Below are 20,039 nucleotides of genomic sequence, written 5' to 3' on the forward strand. Positions count from 1 at the left end.
AATGTCCTTCATCTGTCTAAATTGGTAACCACCAGTCACAGTGGCTATAGAACACTTGAGATGTGCCTGGTGAGAGTGAAGACAATTAAATTTTATTTTAATTAATTTACATTTACATAGTCATGTGACTAGTTGCTCCATCTTGGAGTGCAAAGCATATTTCTTCTTTTTTTTAATCTGAAAGTACAACTTCAGAATTTCCTTCTATTGATAATAAAAAAATTGCTCTTTCCATATATTTTGTACTGATCAGATGAGATCAATGTTATTTTATACAGAATTTTTAAAAATGTATGTGGTACTCATTATATTATGAAGTATTTTTCTAAAAGGATGACAGTATTATTGGATGAGAAGAACTGAGGTTTGTAATTAGGTCTTCATCACTTATTAATTGAATAACATTACCAAAATATTATTTAATTTCTTGAAGTCACAGTTTTGAAGTTTCCTTGGTGGTAAAATTGAGATAAAAATGTCACCTACTATAACCAGTTGTCGTGAGTTTTGTGAAATTTAAATATTATATACCATTACATTTACCATAAATGGTACAAAGGTATCAGCTTTTATTACTCTCAGTAAGAGAAAGGATAAATATGAAGTCCATATGTACTCTGCCTGAAAATGTCTTTTTTTTTAATGCCTTAAATTTATCAAGTTCCCCTCTCCCATCAATGACCTAATTCTGCAATTAGCAATCTCAGCATTTGCTTCTGAAGAGATATTGTATCAAATGAATTCAAGGGAAAAGGCTTCTTTCATCTCAGAATTTAAAAAAATCTCTTCCAGTAAAATCCTTTCTGTAAGGCATAGGTAGAAAGAGAGAGGAGGAATTTAAGAGATAAAGAGAAAATCAATTGAAGTCGAAGCAGGTGGGTTAGGGAATGGGTAAAAAATAATAATAATAAAATAAAATAAAATAAAATAAAATAAAATAAAATAAAATAAAATAAAATAAAATAAAATAATTCTACTTTGCATTTATAATCTCATCTTCCAGGAGAGAAGTTAATGCTGCTGAGTGGGAGGTTTCTATCCCAGCCATGAGCATTCGGCCTTTATGACCAGTCATCTCCCATCTCCCAGTAATATCACCATCCGGCATTAGTTTTTTAACATAGGAAATGGGGGCAGGGGACCACACACATTCAGCCATAGAATTGTTCAAATAAGCACTTTTATTCCTAATTTATTCTGAGGAATCTGCGCATCAGGTTATTTCACAACTATCTAAATACTGTGAATGTAATTTCTTACAAATTGGAGGTTATTATATCCCATTGCAATCAAGGAATGCAGCTGTTTTGTGAAAATCTTCAGAATGTATTACTCTTCTATACACACAAATAGTTATAACCAGTGAGTATACGATCTGCAATCTACATATAGATCCCTTGTCCTTCATTGCAGTGAAAATATTGGGTAGCAAGATGGTTTACTATCCATACTGAGTATCAAAGCTCTTTCGTTACAAAGAACTGAAACCTACACAGAACAATAATAGAAAGGTATTAAAGAATACAACTTTGAAGTCAAACTGCAGAAAGTGTGGTCATGTGGTATGCACGATGTATGGGAAACAACACATTTCTTCATTCTCTCTTCTGGTTTATACAGCTTTTGATTTCTGATGCTTCAGCCTGTTAATACTATTTACTTATCAACAGTATAGTTTTCCTATCTAATTCAGTTTCGCATCCCTATAATTCAGGTAGGCCCTGGTTTTCTTCTGTCCTAACACCAAATGATGTTCATGACCATTTAACTTCAAAGTCCACTGCCAACTTATTTAAAATTCTTTTTTTTTCATAAGATCTTATTTATTTATTTATTCATGAGAGACACACACACAGAGAGAGAGGCAGAGATATAGACAGAGGGAGAAGCAGGCTCCCTGCAGGGAGCCTGATGTGGGACTTGAACCTGGAACTCCGAGATCACGCCGTGAGCTGAAGGCAGATGCTCAACTGCGGAGCCACGTAGGCATCCCTTTATTTAAAATTCTTAACAAAGAAACAGATTATTCCTTTCACCTTTAATTGAATGAGTTTCTTCAAGTCAGGTGCTCATCCTGACCCAATTAGCTTTGGCCAGGAAATAGTTGATATGATACAAATATAACCACCTAGACTTTTATAAAGGGAGATCTGGGTATGCATGAAAAACATGCACACACCTGTGGGCATGGAATCCTGTTCCTCAACAAATGAACACGTCTGGAAGATTAATGAGCATGCATATATATCAAGCTTGTATGAATGAATCTGGCATGTGAGGGATTTACATCCATTTACAGTTCTAGAAATATAATTTCTATAATAGATTTTAAATAAGAGAAAAACAGCAAAAATTCAATGTAAAAATCAGAATAACAGTCTTATGTTTTTTGCTTCTCCAAAAGAAACACGTAAAATGAGTGCGCAAAATCACACTATTGCCATACAATTCTAAAATATATATAAATTTTTATTTGAGGCATCTTTTGTGATATAAAATATATTATTTGGAAAATAAATATCCAAATATAAATCTAACTAGAATAAATATAATTCTCAGTATGTCCAAGCATAACAAATAGCTATTTCTTAAAATGATAATTTTGTAAGCCTACAAATTATATATGGAAATAGCCATCACGATGATCAATTTTTTCATTAATCATTACATGCAAAGACACATATTTCTTCAGCTCCACAGATATATCACAGACTTATAATTAAAGACTTAGCTCATTTTCTTTCTATTTTTTTTTAAACCACAAAAACTAGAATGTAATTCAGCTGTTGGCTCTAAAGTGATTGCATGTGGATTATGGAAGCAAGAGTCTTGCAGAGAAGAGTTTATATTTGTAACTGTCTCGTGATGTAGGAATTCTGACAGTTGATACATATATGCCCTTCCAGAATATTGTTTCATAAATAACAATGCATATAAACTGAAATATTACTGGCATTATATACACAAAGATTAATACATTGTGAAATAGTTATAGTAAATGCTACTCATGGCTTCACTTCACTCATGAAAATAAACTTGTTTCAGAAAACACCACATGGACTTGTTTAAACACAAATGAAATAACCATTGACCAACAAATAAAAAGTTCATATATTTTAAGAAGATAATAAAGGAAATAGTAATCCATGTTTCATTGTTTATTACACTAATGGAGTTCTAACGAGTTTATTGTCACATAAAGAATATAATACACTGAAGAATTATTTAATTTCTGTGGCCCATTTCATTCATTCTTCTATTTATTCCACAAATATTTGCAAACATACCAAGCTTGAAATATTATGCTAATGTTATGTCAAAGCTCACAGACTATTTATTGAAAAATGTTGGAGATTTATATTTGGCATATACACTAGGTCACCTCTGTCACATTATTTGGAGAATTTACATCACTTGCTATTTCAGATTCTAGTTCCACTAAAAGTCACTGGAGTATTAGCTTCCAATTATTTTTTAACTTATTTATGTATGAACTTGGAAGTTTTAAAAATTCAAAGATAATTGGTTTTAAAAAACAAGATAGGCAAGATAATTTTTCAAATAAACTATACACTCACAATCTTCCACTTAGTCTCTCAACAAAGGAGAAATTCCATCATCCTACTCCTGTTCATTTCAAATGCCACACTTTCTGAAAATATAATTCGTCTGACATCTACTTTGAAATTCTGACTATTCAAGTCTATATTGATCTTTCTTTTTTTTAGAATTCTTGGACCTGAAATATATAATATATAATATATATTTCTACTTTCACTATTCTTTTTTTTTAAGATTTTATTTATTTATTCATGAGAATACACAGAGAGGAGACAGAGAGACAGAGGCAGAGGGAGAAGCAGGCCCCACACAGGGAGCCTGATGTGGGACTCGATTCCGGGTCTCCAGGATCACGCCCTGAGCTGAAGGCCACGCTAAACCACTGAGCCACCAGGGCTGCCCTCACTGTTCTTTAATTGTTGATGTAGTGTTATCTCCTCACTAAAGCTAGTTCTCAATAATGTCAGGTTGATATTTTGGCTTAAATTTATATCTTGCAATGATAATTGGTACCTGATTCACTGAGCTGGGGCTGATTTATCTAATATCTCCAAGTAAAGTTGTATAGTGTGAAATAAAAAAGCCAACTATATAGATTAAGTGATTTTTTAAAATTTCTTGTTTTGTTTTGTTTTAATGCTTACTCTCAGCAAACAGTAATTTTTCATGGCAATCCAGTATGCACAGACATTTATACCTAAATATATAATTGAAACAAAAGATTCATGTAATAATACCCAAACTATATGCAGTACAAACTGATATTGTCTATTTAAACAAGTCTCAATGTAAAAGATACATTGATTTCACGTGAAATCTTTTACATTGATTTCATGACCCAATAATGAATTTATCAGACCCGAAATTTAAAAATATTGCATAGAATAATTCTCAATGAGTAAGATCACAATGATAGTGCGTGACACTAGTGCAAATATTTAAGTTTTGGGCAGGGCTTTCTGGTTTTTTTTTGTTTGTTTGTTTTGTTTTTGTTTTTTTGTTTTTGTTTTTTGTTTTTTGTTTTTTGGCTTTCTGGTTTTGAGCTGGTTTTTATTATTACTCCAAAGGATTATTGATGGCATTGTGGACAGGATAGTCCTTTGTTGTATGGAAATCTCTCTGTATTGTGAGATGTTTATTCCTCATGACCCTTACCTACTAAATGTTAGATATATCTCTCAATTATTGACAACCAAAACCGCCCCCACATGTCTAAAGTTGGGAGAAAAGCAGTTCTATGATATTACCCTAGTTGAGAACTCATGAGATCATGACCTGAACCAAAGCCAAGAGTCAGACGCTTAACCAAATAAGTCACCCATATTTCTCCAAATAGTTTTAAAATATTCTGCACTTTATTTGGATAAAGTAAAGATACATGTATTATACCAACAAAGAAGACTTTTCTGTCTCAAAATGTATCATTTTATTCTCAGGAGATTAATGAGACCTGTGTTTAAGGCAAATACCTATAATATTGGAAAACTGAGATTATTCATATCAAATAATTCCCAAGAAGACAATTACTACTACTCCTCTGAAGAATTTTTCCACTGATTTATCATTTTTAATCACATCACTATTCTACTGATTACAGATCATTCAATATAGCTTCAAGTTATTTGCTCTTAATGTGTTGTAAAAACAGGATATTCTCTCCCTCCTTTTGGAGAATGTCAGAGCCAGAAACTGAGAGATATCTCATAAATCTTAACTACAAGATCAGGTTTCAGGGCCTCTAATATAAAGAAGAGATTTAAGTGGATCTTAAGGTTTTAAAAATGTAAATAAATACCTGCCTCTCTTTCATTCTACTGTCACACAGACATTAAAAAAAAAAAAAAAAAAAAAAAACAGACAACCCTAGGTACAGCTTGTTTTATACTAAGAAATACACTCTCTATATATAAATTATTTTCTATTTAACATACAAAAAACTGTAGGGAATGAAAAACTCATAATTGCCTAATGTATAGTAGAAACAGATGTAAGAAGAAAAGTAAGAATAATACCTTTGAAAATGTTTCTAAATGTATATTTTTCTGCAGACAAAAATTTGCTGAAATATGTTTTTCATTGATTTTTTAAGCTCTTACCTAGAATGAGAGTGCAGGTGTCTTATAAAATTGGAGGTTGTCTTGAAGCACAGCCACGGTAGGTGGAATGGCAGAAAGCACAACAAAGCAGTGGAGCTGATAACAAGCCACACAATTCTGGCCAGGCCAAGGGATCCCACCTAGGGAATGAAAGCTGATCTGGTGCTCCTTGAAAACACACGGACACATTGATACGTCCCCAGAGAACCCTGCTAGAATTTCCAGAGTCATTTGGGAGCCTCCAGGGACACTTTGGCTCTATCTTCCTATGGCATGGGCACATTTATTTTTTCCTTGAACAGATTCCTAGTTTTATTTTATGTACACTAACATCAAGTGCTGAAAGTGATAATGTTTTCAAGGTCTCAGACAAGGTAGAAGACAGAATTATATGCCTTGAGTGTCCATAACATTTTGGGTTGTTGTTAATGGATAATTTAAGGCTTAAAACTAATTTGTCAAGCAGAAGTCCCTTTTTCTTGTATTACAGATATATCATAGAATATCTCACTTTCAGCGGTTGAGCATCTGCCCTCATTTCAGGGCCTGATCCTGGAGACCCGGAATTGAGTCCCATGTCGGGCTCCCTGCATGGAGCCTGCTTCTCCCTCTGCCTGTGTTTCTACCTCTCTCTGTGTGTGCATCTCTCATGAATAAATAAATAAAATCTTTTTTAAAAGATCGGGCAGCCTGGGTGGCCCAGCGGTTTGAGTGCCTGGACACCCGGGATCAAGTCCCACGTGGGGCTCCCTGCATGGAGCCTGCTGCTCCCTCTGCCTGTGTCTCTACCTCTGTGTGTGTGTGTGTCTCTCCTGAATAAATAAATAAAATCTTCAAAAAAAAAAAAAAAAAGAACATCTCACTTTCAAGGATATCTCGTAATTTAAAAGAAAAGGACCATTTGTCACTTTCCAATGCATAAAAGACTACAATGAGTTTGTGTTTCACATAGGACATCAGGAAAATGCAGCATGCTAATCAGACCTTAGTTGCATAGTACCAGAACAGAACAATTTATAGTCTTTCTTCCCAAAGACTATAAATTCCACTTTTTTCTTTTACATTCTCATTTTGATGACCATCAGTTAACACTCCTTCCCTGCCCATGTTCCACAGATACCTCCAAATCAACAAGAAACTTTCTTTTGTAACTTTACCTTGACGAGGACCTCTATCTGTATACTCTTACACGCAATACTTGAAAGTTCATCCTGATTTTTTTTTTGACATCTCCTACATAATGTGTCAATTTTTTGTGGATTCTGGGACTCCTGGGTGGCTCAGCGGTTTGGCATCTGCCCTTGGCTCAGGGTGTGATCCTGGGGTCCTGGGATTGAGTCCCACATCCTGTGAGAAGCCTGCTTTTCCCTCTCCCTATGTCTCTGCCTCTCTCTGTGTCTCTCATGAATAAATAAATAAAATCTTTTTAAAAAAAAATTGTGGATTCTACTTCTATAATGTTTCTGGAATCCATTTTTGTCAAACTGCTCTATCATCACCCTAGTTCAGACTCCTAACCCCTATCTTTTTACCTATGAACTACTCAAATAGGCCCCATACCTCAAAGAACCACCTTCAGTATAGCTCCCAAAACTTACAAAGAACCAAAATTATTTAACAGGTTTGCTAAAATGCATATTCCCAGACCCTGACTCCTACCTTACCTCTTGGATTATGATTGAGTATAGGAGTCTTCAGTTTTAATTAGCAAATAGATGGTCCTGCCACAAAAATAGACCAGATGCAAAGAAACTGAAAAGGATATTAACTGCCAAAAAAGCCCTGAACCTGAGTTGGAAAAGTGTGTGACTCGGAGAATCAAAGTAACCTATGGATCCCCAAGCATCAATGTGCAGGATGTGAGCTAGAAAAAAGTATAGACCTGATCAAGAGGATAGTGGAAAATAAAGAAGATGAATAAAAGCTCTGCCAGGAGAATCATATCTTATTTAAGGAACCTCTTGACCTCAATGGTAAGAAGCCTTCAGCGTAATCTCAGAATAGCTATAAACTATTGACTGCTTTTTTTGACTTCCATTCTTCCCTTTCAAGTGGGACTATTTTTGTGTGGGTGTTTTCCTGCCCCTGTTCTACTATAGCATATTGCGTGTGTATAGGACAGATAACCTATCCTCTCATTTCTTAGGTTTTGAGGCCAAAAGGAGCCACACAGATTCCTAGCAAAGTGAATGCTGCTTTTCAACTTGAGATTCTGGACTTTGAGCTGTATTTATTCACTGAATGTTATCTTTGGTTGTCTCCCAAGAAAATCAATTCTATTAAATACATATCTATCCACAGATTCTTTGAGTAATTTTGAACTCCAATTTAAGAATCACTGACATAAATAAAAGATTAGTTTAGAGAGCTCCCAAACCTCTTTTCAAATCTTATCTTCCCTACTGGCACATATATGCCCTGTGCTCTGGCCAAGCTAAGCTGTTTATTGGGCCCTTGGGTTTTATCAGTTGCATTTATCAGAATTCATAGTGGCAAAGAAATTTTGTAAAAAGAAAACTAACTTAAACAAAAAGCAAAATTATCCAGTAGATATTTGGGGTCATATATCTAATAGAAAGCTAGAGAATGAAACTTAGAATGCAGGCATCAACAAGGGAACCCTAGATGGTTCACCCATGATATCCCGCATGAATCTAGTCAGCAGAAGTAACTACATCAGTACTAGAGAATCCAGGAATATGAAAACGTTTCTTGAATTCCTGAAGAAAGATGCATAGGAAGTCAACATACATATTTAAAAGAAAGGAGAGAGTTAAAAAGAGAAACTGAGCAATTAGCCCTCAGTCAACTTACAGAAGACATTTAGTGGGTGTGGGGAAATGAGAGAGAAAACAAGACAGGAAGTTTTGATTATACAAGCCAAGTACAAAGTTTGAGTTGTTGGACGTGGATGTGCTGATGAAGTCCAGAGTTTGGTTATATTTCTGGGTGGTCAATCTAGAGCTAAGATAAGTAAAGTCAGGATTATTGAAAGGGGTAAAATGTCATCAAATTAGAAATTATGAAAGTGAGGTCAGCTAAAGTTGGTTGAAAAACATATACATGTACGGTCAACTTAAGTTATCCCAGAGACAAAAGTAAATTGTACGAGGTACAATGTAACACAGTGATGACTTCACTAAGACTGTAGACTCAAAATATATAGCATTCGAATGAAAACAAAAGAGAGGCTAGAGACTAGTTCAAAAGTGGTGCCAGAAAAGAAATAGCACAATATCTTCATTTAAGCTTCAAACGAGTGGAAGAAAACCAATTAATTTTGTTCAATCTTATTATCACACAACCGAAGAGCCTTTTCTAGAGATAGGACACAATGGGTCAGGCAATAAGTATCAACCCTATCATCATTATTGCAGCAATTATTGATCAAATACATACTAAGCACTAAGCTTTTATTATAAAAGCATTATTTTTATTATAAAAGTGACTTAAAAAAATAAAAATCAAATTAAAACAAAATAAAATATGAATGCTACCCAATCTTTTCCTTACCACCACCACCACCACCACCAAACACACACATAAGCTGTCAGGAATCTTCGCATTTAATGATTTTGTGCATTGCTTGGATTCTATATTTTATATAGAATATATTCTACTATATTCTTTATAGCATCACCTTGTGCTTGTTTAGTTTTACCAACACAATTACTGTCCCTCTATATATTATGTATATATATATATATATATATATATATATATATATATAGTAAATGCTATATAAAATGTGAACACATTTGTAACTCAGTTATGGAGAGAAAACAATGGTATTTTGAAGATTTCAATTAATGCTTTAAAACAAATATTCCAAGAAAAAACATGTAAAATAACCTCCACCAAATACTGATACAGTTATCTCATAAAATAAGCATGAAAAGAAAATTGTCTTTACAATTTTAAAGTCATGCATTTACATAAAATTTGAACATTAAGACAGGAGAAAGGAAGACTTTATTAAAGGCCACTGCTATTGAGGTGTCAAGATTATCTCAACAGAAGAGAGAATTCTAGCTCAACTTTAAATATAAGGACAAATGGAGAATAATAGGTAATGAACAGACTCAGTACAAGGTATCAGTGGATGGAAATTATGACATGACATTAAGGGTGGGGGAGATTTTTGCTAAACCTACTTAACAGGATTCATGGTGTAAGCAGGCCAAGATGATCAGATATTAAAGGTATATCTTAGCATAATTCTTGGAGCAATTAGGCTAGTAAGGTTTGGCAGCAAGGCCCAAGATGAGGCCTACTCTTAAAAAGGACTCAGAAGAGTCTGACTGAAGTTTGGTCAAGGAGAGAGTGTTTTCAGAAGTACCACATTATACTGCAGCTATAATTTTAACCGGTATCTATCTAGTTTAAAACCAAAGAGTTTAAACTATAAACTTCTCCAGCCTGTAGGTCTAGTTATAACTTTAATGATGACTACTAAGCTTGCATGTTTCTTTGAGCCTAAATTTGATGTTTAACAGCAGCTATTTTATTACTTGCACCATTTTATTGCTTTTTTACCCCTCATTGTAGGACTAAGTATAAAAACCCTTGGTATTATATTTTGTTGTTAACAGGCTACTAAATTTGTGTTTCCCGTATAATCTTGCTGTGCTTGGTGTTTGCTGGGAAAAATCATAGTAATTTGTTCTTAGCTAGTCATAAAATTTATGTTCTCCATGGATAATTTGAAGCCAGAATGTTAAATAATATGTCTTATCCAGAAACCTAATTAAAAGTAACACTTCAAATTATTTTTTGTTTTTGTTAAACATACTAAATCATTTTCTGGAAATGCGTTCCTATTGACTCTTAGTGATTTATTCGGTACAAACCTTGAACTAAAGCTTAATATCTACATGCAGTAAATTGCCTAGGAAATGGCACAAAACTATTTTGAAGTGACTAATCTCATTTTCTAGGTACCACCAAAATACAAAACAAGAAAAATTACACAAATAATTCTCAGACTAAACTTCCTACGTTTACATCACTTTAACAGGGATATACATCATACTTGAACTGAAAGTGTTATTAACATAGATGAAGCAAACCAGAAGCAATTTGGTAACCCATTCTCATGATATGGTGTGGTATGTGTTTATACTGGTTTTTATGTTAAATGACAGTGCTCAGTCTTGAATCAGACAATGTTAAAATATTGTGTCTTTTGATTTTCTTAGAGGTATAGTCACCCTTTACCTTTAATTAAAATGTTTACAATTTTAAATTTTAAGCCCCTTACATCAAAATTGAAAATTAGTAAATACTGGCCAGCTCCACAAATATATTTATGGTATTGTACTTGTGAATCTATAAAACGCTTCGAATGATATTTAACTTACAAATGAATTAGTTCCAGGTTGTGAAAGTGCTTCTTAGAATAGAAGAAAAGTAACTGTATAGTTTTAACCTGATGTGTTACACAAGTGCTAATATTACTCATATTCTTATTTTGCCTTATTGAGTGTTAACTCAATACCCTATCAATATGCAAACTAATGTGTGTGTTTTTTTTTTTTTTATATGTTGAAACTGAGGACTTGGAATTGAGAATTTCACTTTAAACAAATTCACTCTGAATCCCTATAATTGATGTTCTCTATTTTTACTTTATCAGGATTGTGTTTTTGTCACTTCCATCTCCATTCTAATGGGACAAGAACAACAGAAGACAGATCACCTGCATGACATTTCGCTTAACCTTTGGGAAGATGAAGAGAGTGTTGATGTGGTAAGAATGTGCACATGAAGATTTACCAATATGAGTTTTCAGTATAATAATTAAAGCATTTGTTTAGATGGAAAGTTAGATAACTCACAGACTCTGAGGAGTTATTATACCACACAACTATTGTAAAATTTAAAAAGGTAGCTGAATCAGTATTGGCTTTGCTCTTATTTTCTCCTCTCTCTCTCTCTATCTATATATATATATATGGCAACTTTAAAACATAGTTTCTATATTCTAACGTTAAAACCAATATGAACCTGGTACATACAACCAGGAAAAATCATGAAAGACTTTGTGAAAGAGGCAAAAATGATTGGTGGATGTCCTAACTTACGTCTCCATCAATTCACAGCATTGCACATTATTATCTTCCACGTGCTAATGAATTCTTTCTAGGGAAGGGGCTATTGATTTCCCTTCCTTCTTATGAAAAAAAAAAAAAAAAGCCAATTTTACCTCTATTTAGAAGTTAATTTTGGCATTCCTGAATTACCTACAGAAATGTAGTACTTTGAAGTGTCCTTTGAACCAGTTATAGCATCTTAATATATCCCTCATTAATTAATAATTTAAATAAAATATTTAGCACATACATGTTCATTTTATATTTGTAAGAGAGTAATGATTTTGTTTTTTAAAAATATCTTTTATAAAACCAAAATATAGTATTTACAGATGTAGCCAACATAAAGTCACATTACCTTTATGAATTTTCTTGAAAATGCCAAATGGAGATAATAACACAATCCCGTAAGTCTATTTTCTCTTTCTTACACACACACACACACACACACACACACACACTGAGAAAGAGGGAAACAACTGCTATCACCTCCCAATTAATTCTTCATCCACTCTCCAAACTCTCCTATGCCCACCCACTATTTCTTGTTTCACTCCTTTATCCCTCTCCTTTTAGGTTATATTCTCTTATCTGCACTTTACTATATTTTTTGAACGTTGGTTCTCTGTTTTTCACACTACTATATGTCACTTTTTACCAGTTTTCCACAACAAAATTCCTCCACTTAATCTAGTACACAATTCTGTGTTGAAATCAGAGGTGTGATGCTGTGTCTATTCATGAGTATATACTTTTCTTTCATATAAATGACACACAAAAAAAGCCTATGCATAGAATATGAGAGTAGTTGTAGTTTATGTTATGGTCGAAAAGGATGGGGGCGGAGTGGAGAACAAAGGGGCTTTTCATGGGAATTTAAAATCCAATGAGGTACATACAAGTGTTGCGTTCTCAAAATCTTTTTAATCACATTAAGGTTTTTGGAACAATATTTATTTAAAAATGGAGTTCGTTTCAGTGAATCTCTGTATCCCTTGCAAATTCTATTTTATTCTACTTAGAGTGGATATATAATAGCAAAATAAAGTATCAATTTCTTTTTTTTAATTTTCTGTAAACCCACTATGTTACATGCCTACTGCTTATTTAATTATGCCAAAATTAGTCGTTTCTCTAAAATTAGAAATGTGTTATTTTCATTAAAAAAGTTTTGAGTCCCATGTGCTCTATTTTGAATATACTTTGTCAATCCTCTTCCACAGAAAGTACGTGTGGAGTCCAATCAATATTTTTATTCTGAAAATATTTCATCATGAAAACACATTTAACTGATTGTCCAGATATTTCTTCTGCTGCAAACTTTCCTCGTCCTCCCTCCCCCTTCCCCATGGTCTATTAGGCAACGTCTAGACAAGAAGCTCATTTTGTTCAGTTAGCTCTGGATGTTTGGAATACAAAATAATAATCTTCACAGGAGGAAAGAAAGTTTAATATCTGAAGGAAAACTCTCCAGTGAAGCTAAGCTAATCCTATTTGATGGCTACTTTCTAACATTAACTTCCTGTACTTGATGCTGCTCCTCTTTATATAAATGTGTCTACCTGTGAATGTTTTAGTGATCCTCACATAGCCGAAGACTATACTTACTAGCTAGTCATCAAACAAACATAAATCCTTCTTTAGTGTGTGTGCCTGTGTGTGCCCATGTGCATCTGTATGTCAGCAGCGGGGGTAGAGGAAAGAGAACAGAGCGGACTTGTGTGGCAGGAAACAGACTAGTATAAATATGCATCGCTGTGCGGTTAACATAGTTTACGTGAAGGAGAACAAAATAACAGCAACATTTGCTTCCAAGATCTCTGAAATCACAGGGGTCTAGGGAATACAGAATGGTGCAAAGCATGCTACGATGAGTCAGTCAAAGGTTAGACTTAGGTCTTCCTTACAAAACTTAAAAAGGCCCTTGCTCTAATAATTAAAATTGCATCTGAAAAGCATCAGGCACTTAAGAAAAGTATATTATGTTGCGGATGGTTTTTTCCTTTTACCTTTACTCCTCATTCTAATGTAGCTCTAGATCACTCTCAAAAAACAAAAATAAAAAAAATCAAACAAACAAACAAAAAAGATGGAAAAAGCAACATCTTCTTTTATGTGTGTGTGTGTCTCCTCCTTCACAATATCTATGGAGTCCTTTACACAGAGTGGATGCTCAATCCATATTGTCACATGGTGATGTTCTAAATTCATCCTCATCTTCTTCCACACGCCCTCCTTGCAGTTTGAATCTTTCATCATCCAAAAGAAACGAACCTCCCAGATCTAAATGGTATGACCACTGGCTACACTTGCCAAATTATTTGGCATATGTCACACCTAGTTGCTAGAGATCTATTTTGGCTTTGCAAAAAAATGTCTATTTCTATAAATGTATCTAAACATTTTTCAAATAATTTGAATCACAAAATATTCCTTATCAATGATAAATCATATTTAAACAACTAGGGTACTCATCCTTCTTTTTTTTTTCAGTAGGTAAATATATCACAGGGGAAACTTGTCTTTCTGATCCTAATCAGTCTTTATAAAAGAACACCTAGGAAAGGAACTAGTAGATCCTTCCTAGGGTATTCCAAGAGAAAAACATGTCCTGTTCAGCCACTTTCCCATTATGTGACAGCTAGAATGAAAAGTTAATATTGTAACCCTTAAATGAGATCATTATATTTTTAAAAAGTAAAATGGTCAGTGATCATAAAATGACCTGGCTATAGTTAGTATTTTAAAAATCTGTGCATATTTTGAAAATATAATTTGGTATAAAATATATATACTCTGTAGAAAAATTTACCTTCTCTTTTTACCTGTGAATAAAAGGCAATGATCCAGTCCTTTCCTATGAAATGTATAAATGTGGTCAACATACCCATATAGCCTTGAGAGTCTAATTTTCTTATACAACAATGAAGAACTGTCCTTCCCACATCAATAATTCTGTGTAGGAAAGAAGGTTCACTGTATCACCAGTTAGTGGGAATGGTTATCTGGATGCAGAAAATCTCCCCACCCCTTATATAACTTGATTCTGCTTTGAATAAGTTGGAGTAGCAGGATAGAAGCTGCTTCTATATCAAACCACGGTTCAAAATATTCCCACGTGTTTCAAGTGTAATCTTGTTAAATAACAGGTAGGTAACAACTCAACCTAGATACTGGTTTGCCTAGACCCTTGAGTATTCATTCAATGTAAATCTTCTATAATATCCTAAAGCTTGCATAATGTGAATCAAATCCCCAAAAAGCCAAACATTACATGCTAAACAAAATGAGGTAACTGCTTCTTATTCATAAGTCTGGAGGATAGACGCAAAAGTAGCTATTAATGAACATTTTATGTAGAAATAAGAAAGTTAAGCATCTGGTGTTTACATCTCTTAGTAAACATATTACAGGCTTTTATTAATTCACATCATTTACCCAGGTCTATCAAGTCCTTTTTACCGCACTTGTATTTCCATTAAAACAAAACAGGAAACCAAGAAATAATCTTGAGAAAATGCAAAAGCGGTATGATTCCGTGAAATGCAAGTTGTATTAGTGTACTGTAAATATATATGTATATACAATTTGAAGATTGATAATATTTACACAGTGGCTTCAAATTTTCTCTAAGAAACCAGCTCAGGGAGAACTATTTGGTTGGGAAGGGGGGGTTCGGCTTGAGGATTCATTAGAACAGCAAGTACACCACTTTTATGATGTTTTGGGGGTGCTTAAGGTAGAAAGCTAATGGCAATGATGGGAGAGCTAAAACATCCTTCAAATGTAGATAAAGTGATCAAAATCTAAAATTAAAAAAATAAATAAAAATAAATAAAAAGGCCCTAAGCTAGGGCCCAGGCCCCCTGGGGTCGCAGGGCCCAGGCCCGGGCAGGAGGGGAAGTTGCGCCTCATCAGGAACCTCGGTAGGTCCCCCCGCCCCAGCTGCAGGCCGGCCCCACACCGTGTGGAGGGAGCGCAGGACCCCACTGCCTCCAGGTCGGGCGGGCGAGTGGTGTTGAGGGAGCCCCCGGGCCCCAGTCCCCCAAGGCCACAAGGAGAGCAGGCGCAAGGAAGGGAAGGGCCCTTGCCCCTGCCGCCGGCGCCCTGGGGACCCTGCGAAGGGCGCGCGCAGTCGTCGTGGAGGGGGGAGCTGTCGGGAGAGGCCCGCAGCCGTGGGGGGCGGGGAGCCGTCGGAGGGGTCCGCAGCCGTCCGGGGGGCGCAGCTGTGGAGGGGGGAGCAACCGTCCGGGGGTCCGCAGCTGCGGTGGGGGGGCGCAGCCGTCGGGGGGGGGCACAGCTGTCGGGGGGGCACAGCCGCGGTGGGGGGGGCGCAGCCCTGGGGGGGCACAGCTGTCGGGGGGAGCGCAGCCGTCGGGGGAGTCCGCAGCTGCAGTGAGGGGGGCACAGCTGTCGGGGGGGTGTGCAGCTGCCGTGAGGGGGGGCGCAGCCGTCGGGAGGGGGTGCAGCCGCGGGAGGCATTGGGGGTCCCGCAGCCGCGGTGGGGGCTCCCCTGGGCCCACGGCCAGTATGCTCCGGTGCGCGTGCGGGCCCGGAGGAGAAGCTTCCCGACGGCGCCTGAAGACGCACGGAGCGCGGTGGGAGGGCAGCGCCCGGAGGCTCCGGGCTCCTCGGCAGTTCCCCCCGCCCCGCACCCCCCAGGACGACGCAGGGCGCCCGGAGGTGCCCCGAGTCGCCGTCCGGCTGCACCGACGGGCCGGGCCGGGGAGGCGCCCGCGCTGTCGCTCAGCTCGGACAGTGTCGCTTCGGGCCTTGGGCGCCGTCGGCTGCACCCCCCGCAGGAGGGCCAAGCGGGGCCGCGGCCGGGGACCCCGTGGGACACGCAGCAGCCGCAGGCATTCAGAGGGGCGGGCTGCGGGACCCCCTCCGGCACCCCGTGGCCCCCGCCGCCATGCCCCCTCGGCTGCCCTCAGCCCCCGATCCCCCGGCCCCCTTCCCGAGCCTCCCCGCCCCCCCCCCCGCTTCCCCGCTCCCCCAGTCCCCAGCTCCCCCCGGCCCCTCGGCTGCCCCCGCCCCCCCTCCCCCCCGACCACCGCCCCTCGACCCCTCCCGCCCCGGCGGGCACACCCAGCAGCGCCCGCAGGCTCAGCGCAGTGTGGGGCGCCCCTTCGACGCCCGCTCGGGGACCCCGGCGCCCAGTTCCTCCGCGAGGTGGGCGCCCCAGCACACGCCCTCCCCCGCGGGAACGAGCCGACCAGAGCCAAGCGCCACGGTCCGTCCTGCGCCCTGAGCTGGCCTCGGTGTCGCGCCCCGGGAGGCCCCGTGGGTCCCCGCGAGCGTCCCCCCCCCACACCCGGCCTGCCCACAGCTCGGCCTGCCCCACGGCGCGCAGCGGGGGCCCGGGCACAGAGGGCAGTGGCTCCCGAGGTCAGGGCCTGGACGGCGGGGACGGGGGGGGGGGGGGGGGGGGAACTCCCGGGGCTCGGGCCTGGACGAGGGGGGTAGCTCCTGGGGCTCAGGCCTGGACGCGGGTGGGGGGTTCCCGGGGCTCGGGCCTGGACGGGGTGGGGGGCTCCTGGTGCTCAGGGCCTGGACGGGGGGGGCAGCTCCCAGGGCTCGGGCCTGGACGGGGTGGGGCTCCCGGGGCTCGGGCCTGGACGGGGTGGGGGCTCCGGGGACTCGGGCCTGGACGGGGTGGGGGGCTCCTGGTGCTCAGGGCCTGGACGGGGGGGCAGCTCCCAGGGCTCGGGCCTGGACGGGGTGGGGCTCCCGGGGCTCGGGCCTGGACGGGGTGGGGGGGGGGCTCCCGGGGCTCGGGCCTGGACGAGGGGGGTAGCTCCCGGGGCTCGGGCCTGGACGGGGGGGTGCTCCGGGGACTCGGGGCCTGGATGGGGGGGCAGGGGGCTCCCCGGGGCCGAATCCTGGACTGCGCTGGGAGAGGTGGATCCAGCAGGTGCGATTCGCACTGGGCTATTGCCTGACCTCCCTCCCCTGGTGTCCCCCCCCCCCATAGCCCTTGGGCGCCTTCGGGGCCCGGGAGAGCTCTCCGGGGACCGTCTCCCTGGTTAGTAAAGGTCTTTGCGGAGACGAACCCGAAGCCGGCTCGGAGCCGGCCTGCCAAGCCGTCCTGCGCGCGGGGCTTTCCCGCCCGTCTCGGGACATCCTCCGGAGGATGTGTCCCTCAGGAGCTGAGGCCTCGGTGCCGTGTTCTCCGTCATCTGGAATCTTCCAGAATTCCCTTGCTCTCGACACTAATTACACCCACGCCTGCATCTCTGCCGGGTTCTCCGTGGCTGACAGCGTCCCACCCAGGGGTCCAGTCTGGAGATCAGTATCTCTGACACGCTCCCACTAGTAAACGGGTGCATAAACGTGCTTCTTTTCACTCCTTGCGTTATATTGAAACAGCTTGTGGGGCGATCAGTCCCCGTGGGATTGTGAGCTGGAGAAGCCAACGGAATCAAGGGAGGTTACAGATAAAAAATGGCCCGCTCTCCTCTCATTCTTCCTCCCAACCAGGGTCTTAAAACTGTTCTGTTGCTCCTTCCCACACTGGGATGGAATCCTTGGCTATACATTTCAGACGTCAGAACTAGTCTCATTTTAGTAATTGACTCCTTTTGGTATTAAAAAGTCCAGTCCATTTTAATTTAAGACTTAAATCTCACAAGGCAAAGCTTCTCGCACTTGCCAATGCGACTATGACCTCATTTGGCTTCCAGACTGGTGGTGTTTTTTTCTTTCTCTCTTCTCTCCTTCTCACCACTTGTTCCAGCGTATTTTGCGAAAAGATGGGGAAATCTCTTTTGTGACCGGTTTTGTTATCATCCGAGCACTCTGTGTGTCGCGTCTCAAATGCTAGGGCTTTCGTTGATTGTATTTATGAGTTCTTCTAAGGCTCCTGTGAATACCTCCTACTTCATGCTTCTATTCCGTTTCCCATCTTCTGGAAGTACACTCCATAGAGGTCAGTTACTGTTAGTCTTTTTCCCCCTCAGAACACCCTCTTGCATAGGATGCTGTCAAGCTGGTGTGAGGCCGCCCGCTTGTGCAGCATTTTTACGAGGTCAACTGATAACTGCTACATCCTTGCCATGTGCCATTTGTAGGACTCAGGGTGCTTACATTGCATGGCTTTCTCCGTACCCTGTCCTATGGACCCAGACAACAAAATCACATCAGATGCTTTCTTCATAAATATTCCCCCAAATTATGGAGATGCATGTCAAGCTTACTCAAGAATTCTCTAAATGTGTTCTAGCATAGAAGGCCCAGAGGTGGCCTAATGAGTTTCTGCTATTTAGAGAACATCCAAAGGTGGAGTGAGTAGCATGATACCCTTTCTGGAACTCCCTTCTAGGGATCATTTTGATTGAGGTGACAGGTGGAGGAAGAAAGAGAAATATCATAGCTCTTAGACTACCCTGATTACTCACTACCTCATTAAGTCACCCATTCAAGTTCCTAGCGCCCTCTTAAATGCTGTGGACATGGGTGAGCTGTGTTCACTACTTAATAAGTCTAACTTGGTTGTATCTAGAATGTGTGTAATGTGAAGGGTCATTTATAATTTCCAGTGTCTCTACATCGATCACATTCTAAGGCATCAGAAAATAGTCCATTTAAAGCCAGAAAGCCAGTATGGCAAAATGGTTAATAGTAAGACTCTTGTACCAAACCAACTGGGATCAAAGTCCAGCTCCATCATTACTAGGCATGTGACCTTGGTCAAGTTAATCAACCTGTGTCTTAGTGAGTTTACTCTTTAGAAACAGGGAAGACAATAATAGTAACTTTCCAGAATATGTGCTAACCTCATAGAATTAATAGGATTCAGTGAATTTACTATTTACTATATAGTAATGGAATTTTCCGTATATAAACTGGTAAATTTATGTTTATAGCATAGCTAATTGCTATGTGCTATGTTAATTATTTGCATTATCTGTCCTATTTACCATTACTTTTCCTAACCCACAGTCAACCCTTCATCAGTATTTATTGAATGCATGTCTTCACCAGTGTAAGACACCTGTCTTAATAAAATGATACCACTAATCAAAACCAAATATGATTTACAAGTTAGATGTAAAGAACCAACTGTATTGCTTCTAAAGTATACCAACTGTAGAGTAGAAAATGAGAAATAATATGGTTCTTATACATATCAGTACGTAACCAAATCACATCACTTCAAGAATTTCAATGTTGCACATGAAGAAATTTGAGCTAAATATAGTAAGTTCTTTGCAAGATGGGTAAATCCTAGAGGAAGTATGAAAATATGAACAGGCATGCACATATAGTTGGTTGATGGGTATTACAATAC

The 20,039-nt window shown here is 39.6% G+C and overlaps 1 protein-coding gene and 1 long non-coding RNA gene across 4 annotated transcripts in view; one reads left to right on the forward strand and one right to left on the reverse strand.

The window, feature by feature from the left end:
- LOC144293467 (uncharacterized) overlaps nt 1–11,807 on the forward strand; it is a 36,404-nt gene extending 24,597 nt beyond the window's left edge. Inside the window, exon 2 of the long non-coding RNA XR_013360694.1 lies at nt 11,293–11,807. This is a non-coding gene — a long non-coding RNA (uncharacterized LOC144293467). The remainder of the gene's footprint in view (nt 1–11,292) is intronic.
- A 6,266-nt stretch (nt 11,808–18,073) lies between these two features.
- The window catches only part of LOC144292902 (uncharacterized), a 44,177-nt gene continuing 42,211 nt past the window's right edge, over nt 18,074–20,039 (reverse strand). For 2 of the 3 annotated variants that reach the window (XM_077863863.1, XM_077863862.1), the window contains exon 4: nt 18,074–18,862. In XM_077863863.1, coding sequence (XP_077719989.1) covers nt 18,792–18,862 — 71 coding nt within the window. In that variant the 3' untranslated portion in view covers nt 18,074–18,791. The remainder of the gene's footprint in view (nt 18,863–20,039) is intronic. The other variant, XR_013360305.1, reaches the window with a different exon arrangement.

This window comes from Canis aureus, chromosome 21 (assembly GCF_053574225.1).
Source record: "Canis aureus isolate CA01 chromosome 21, VMU_Caureus_v.1.0, whole genome shotgun sequence".
NCBI lineage: Eukaryota > Metazoa > Chordata > Mammalia > Carnivora > Canidae > Canis > Canis aureus.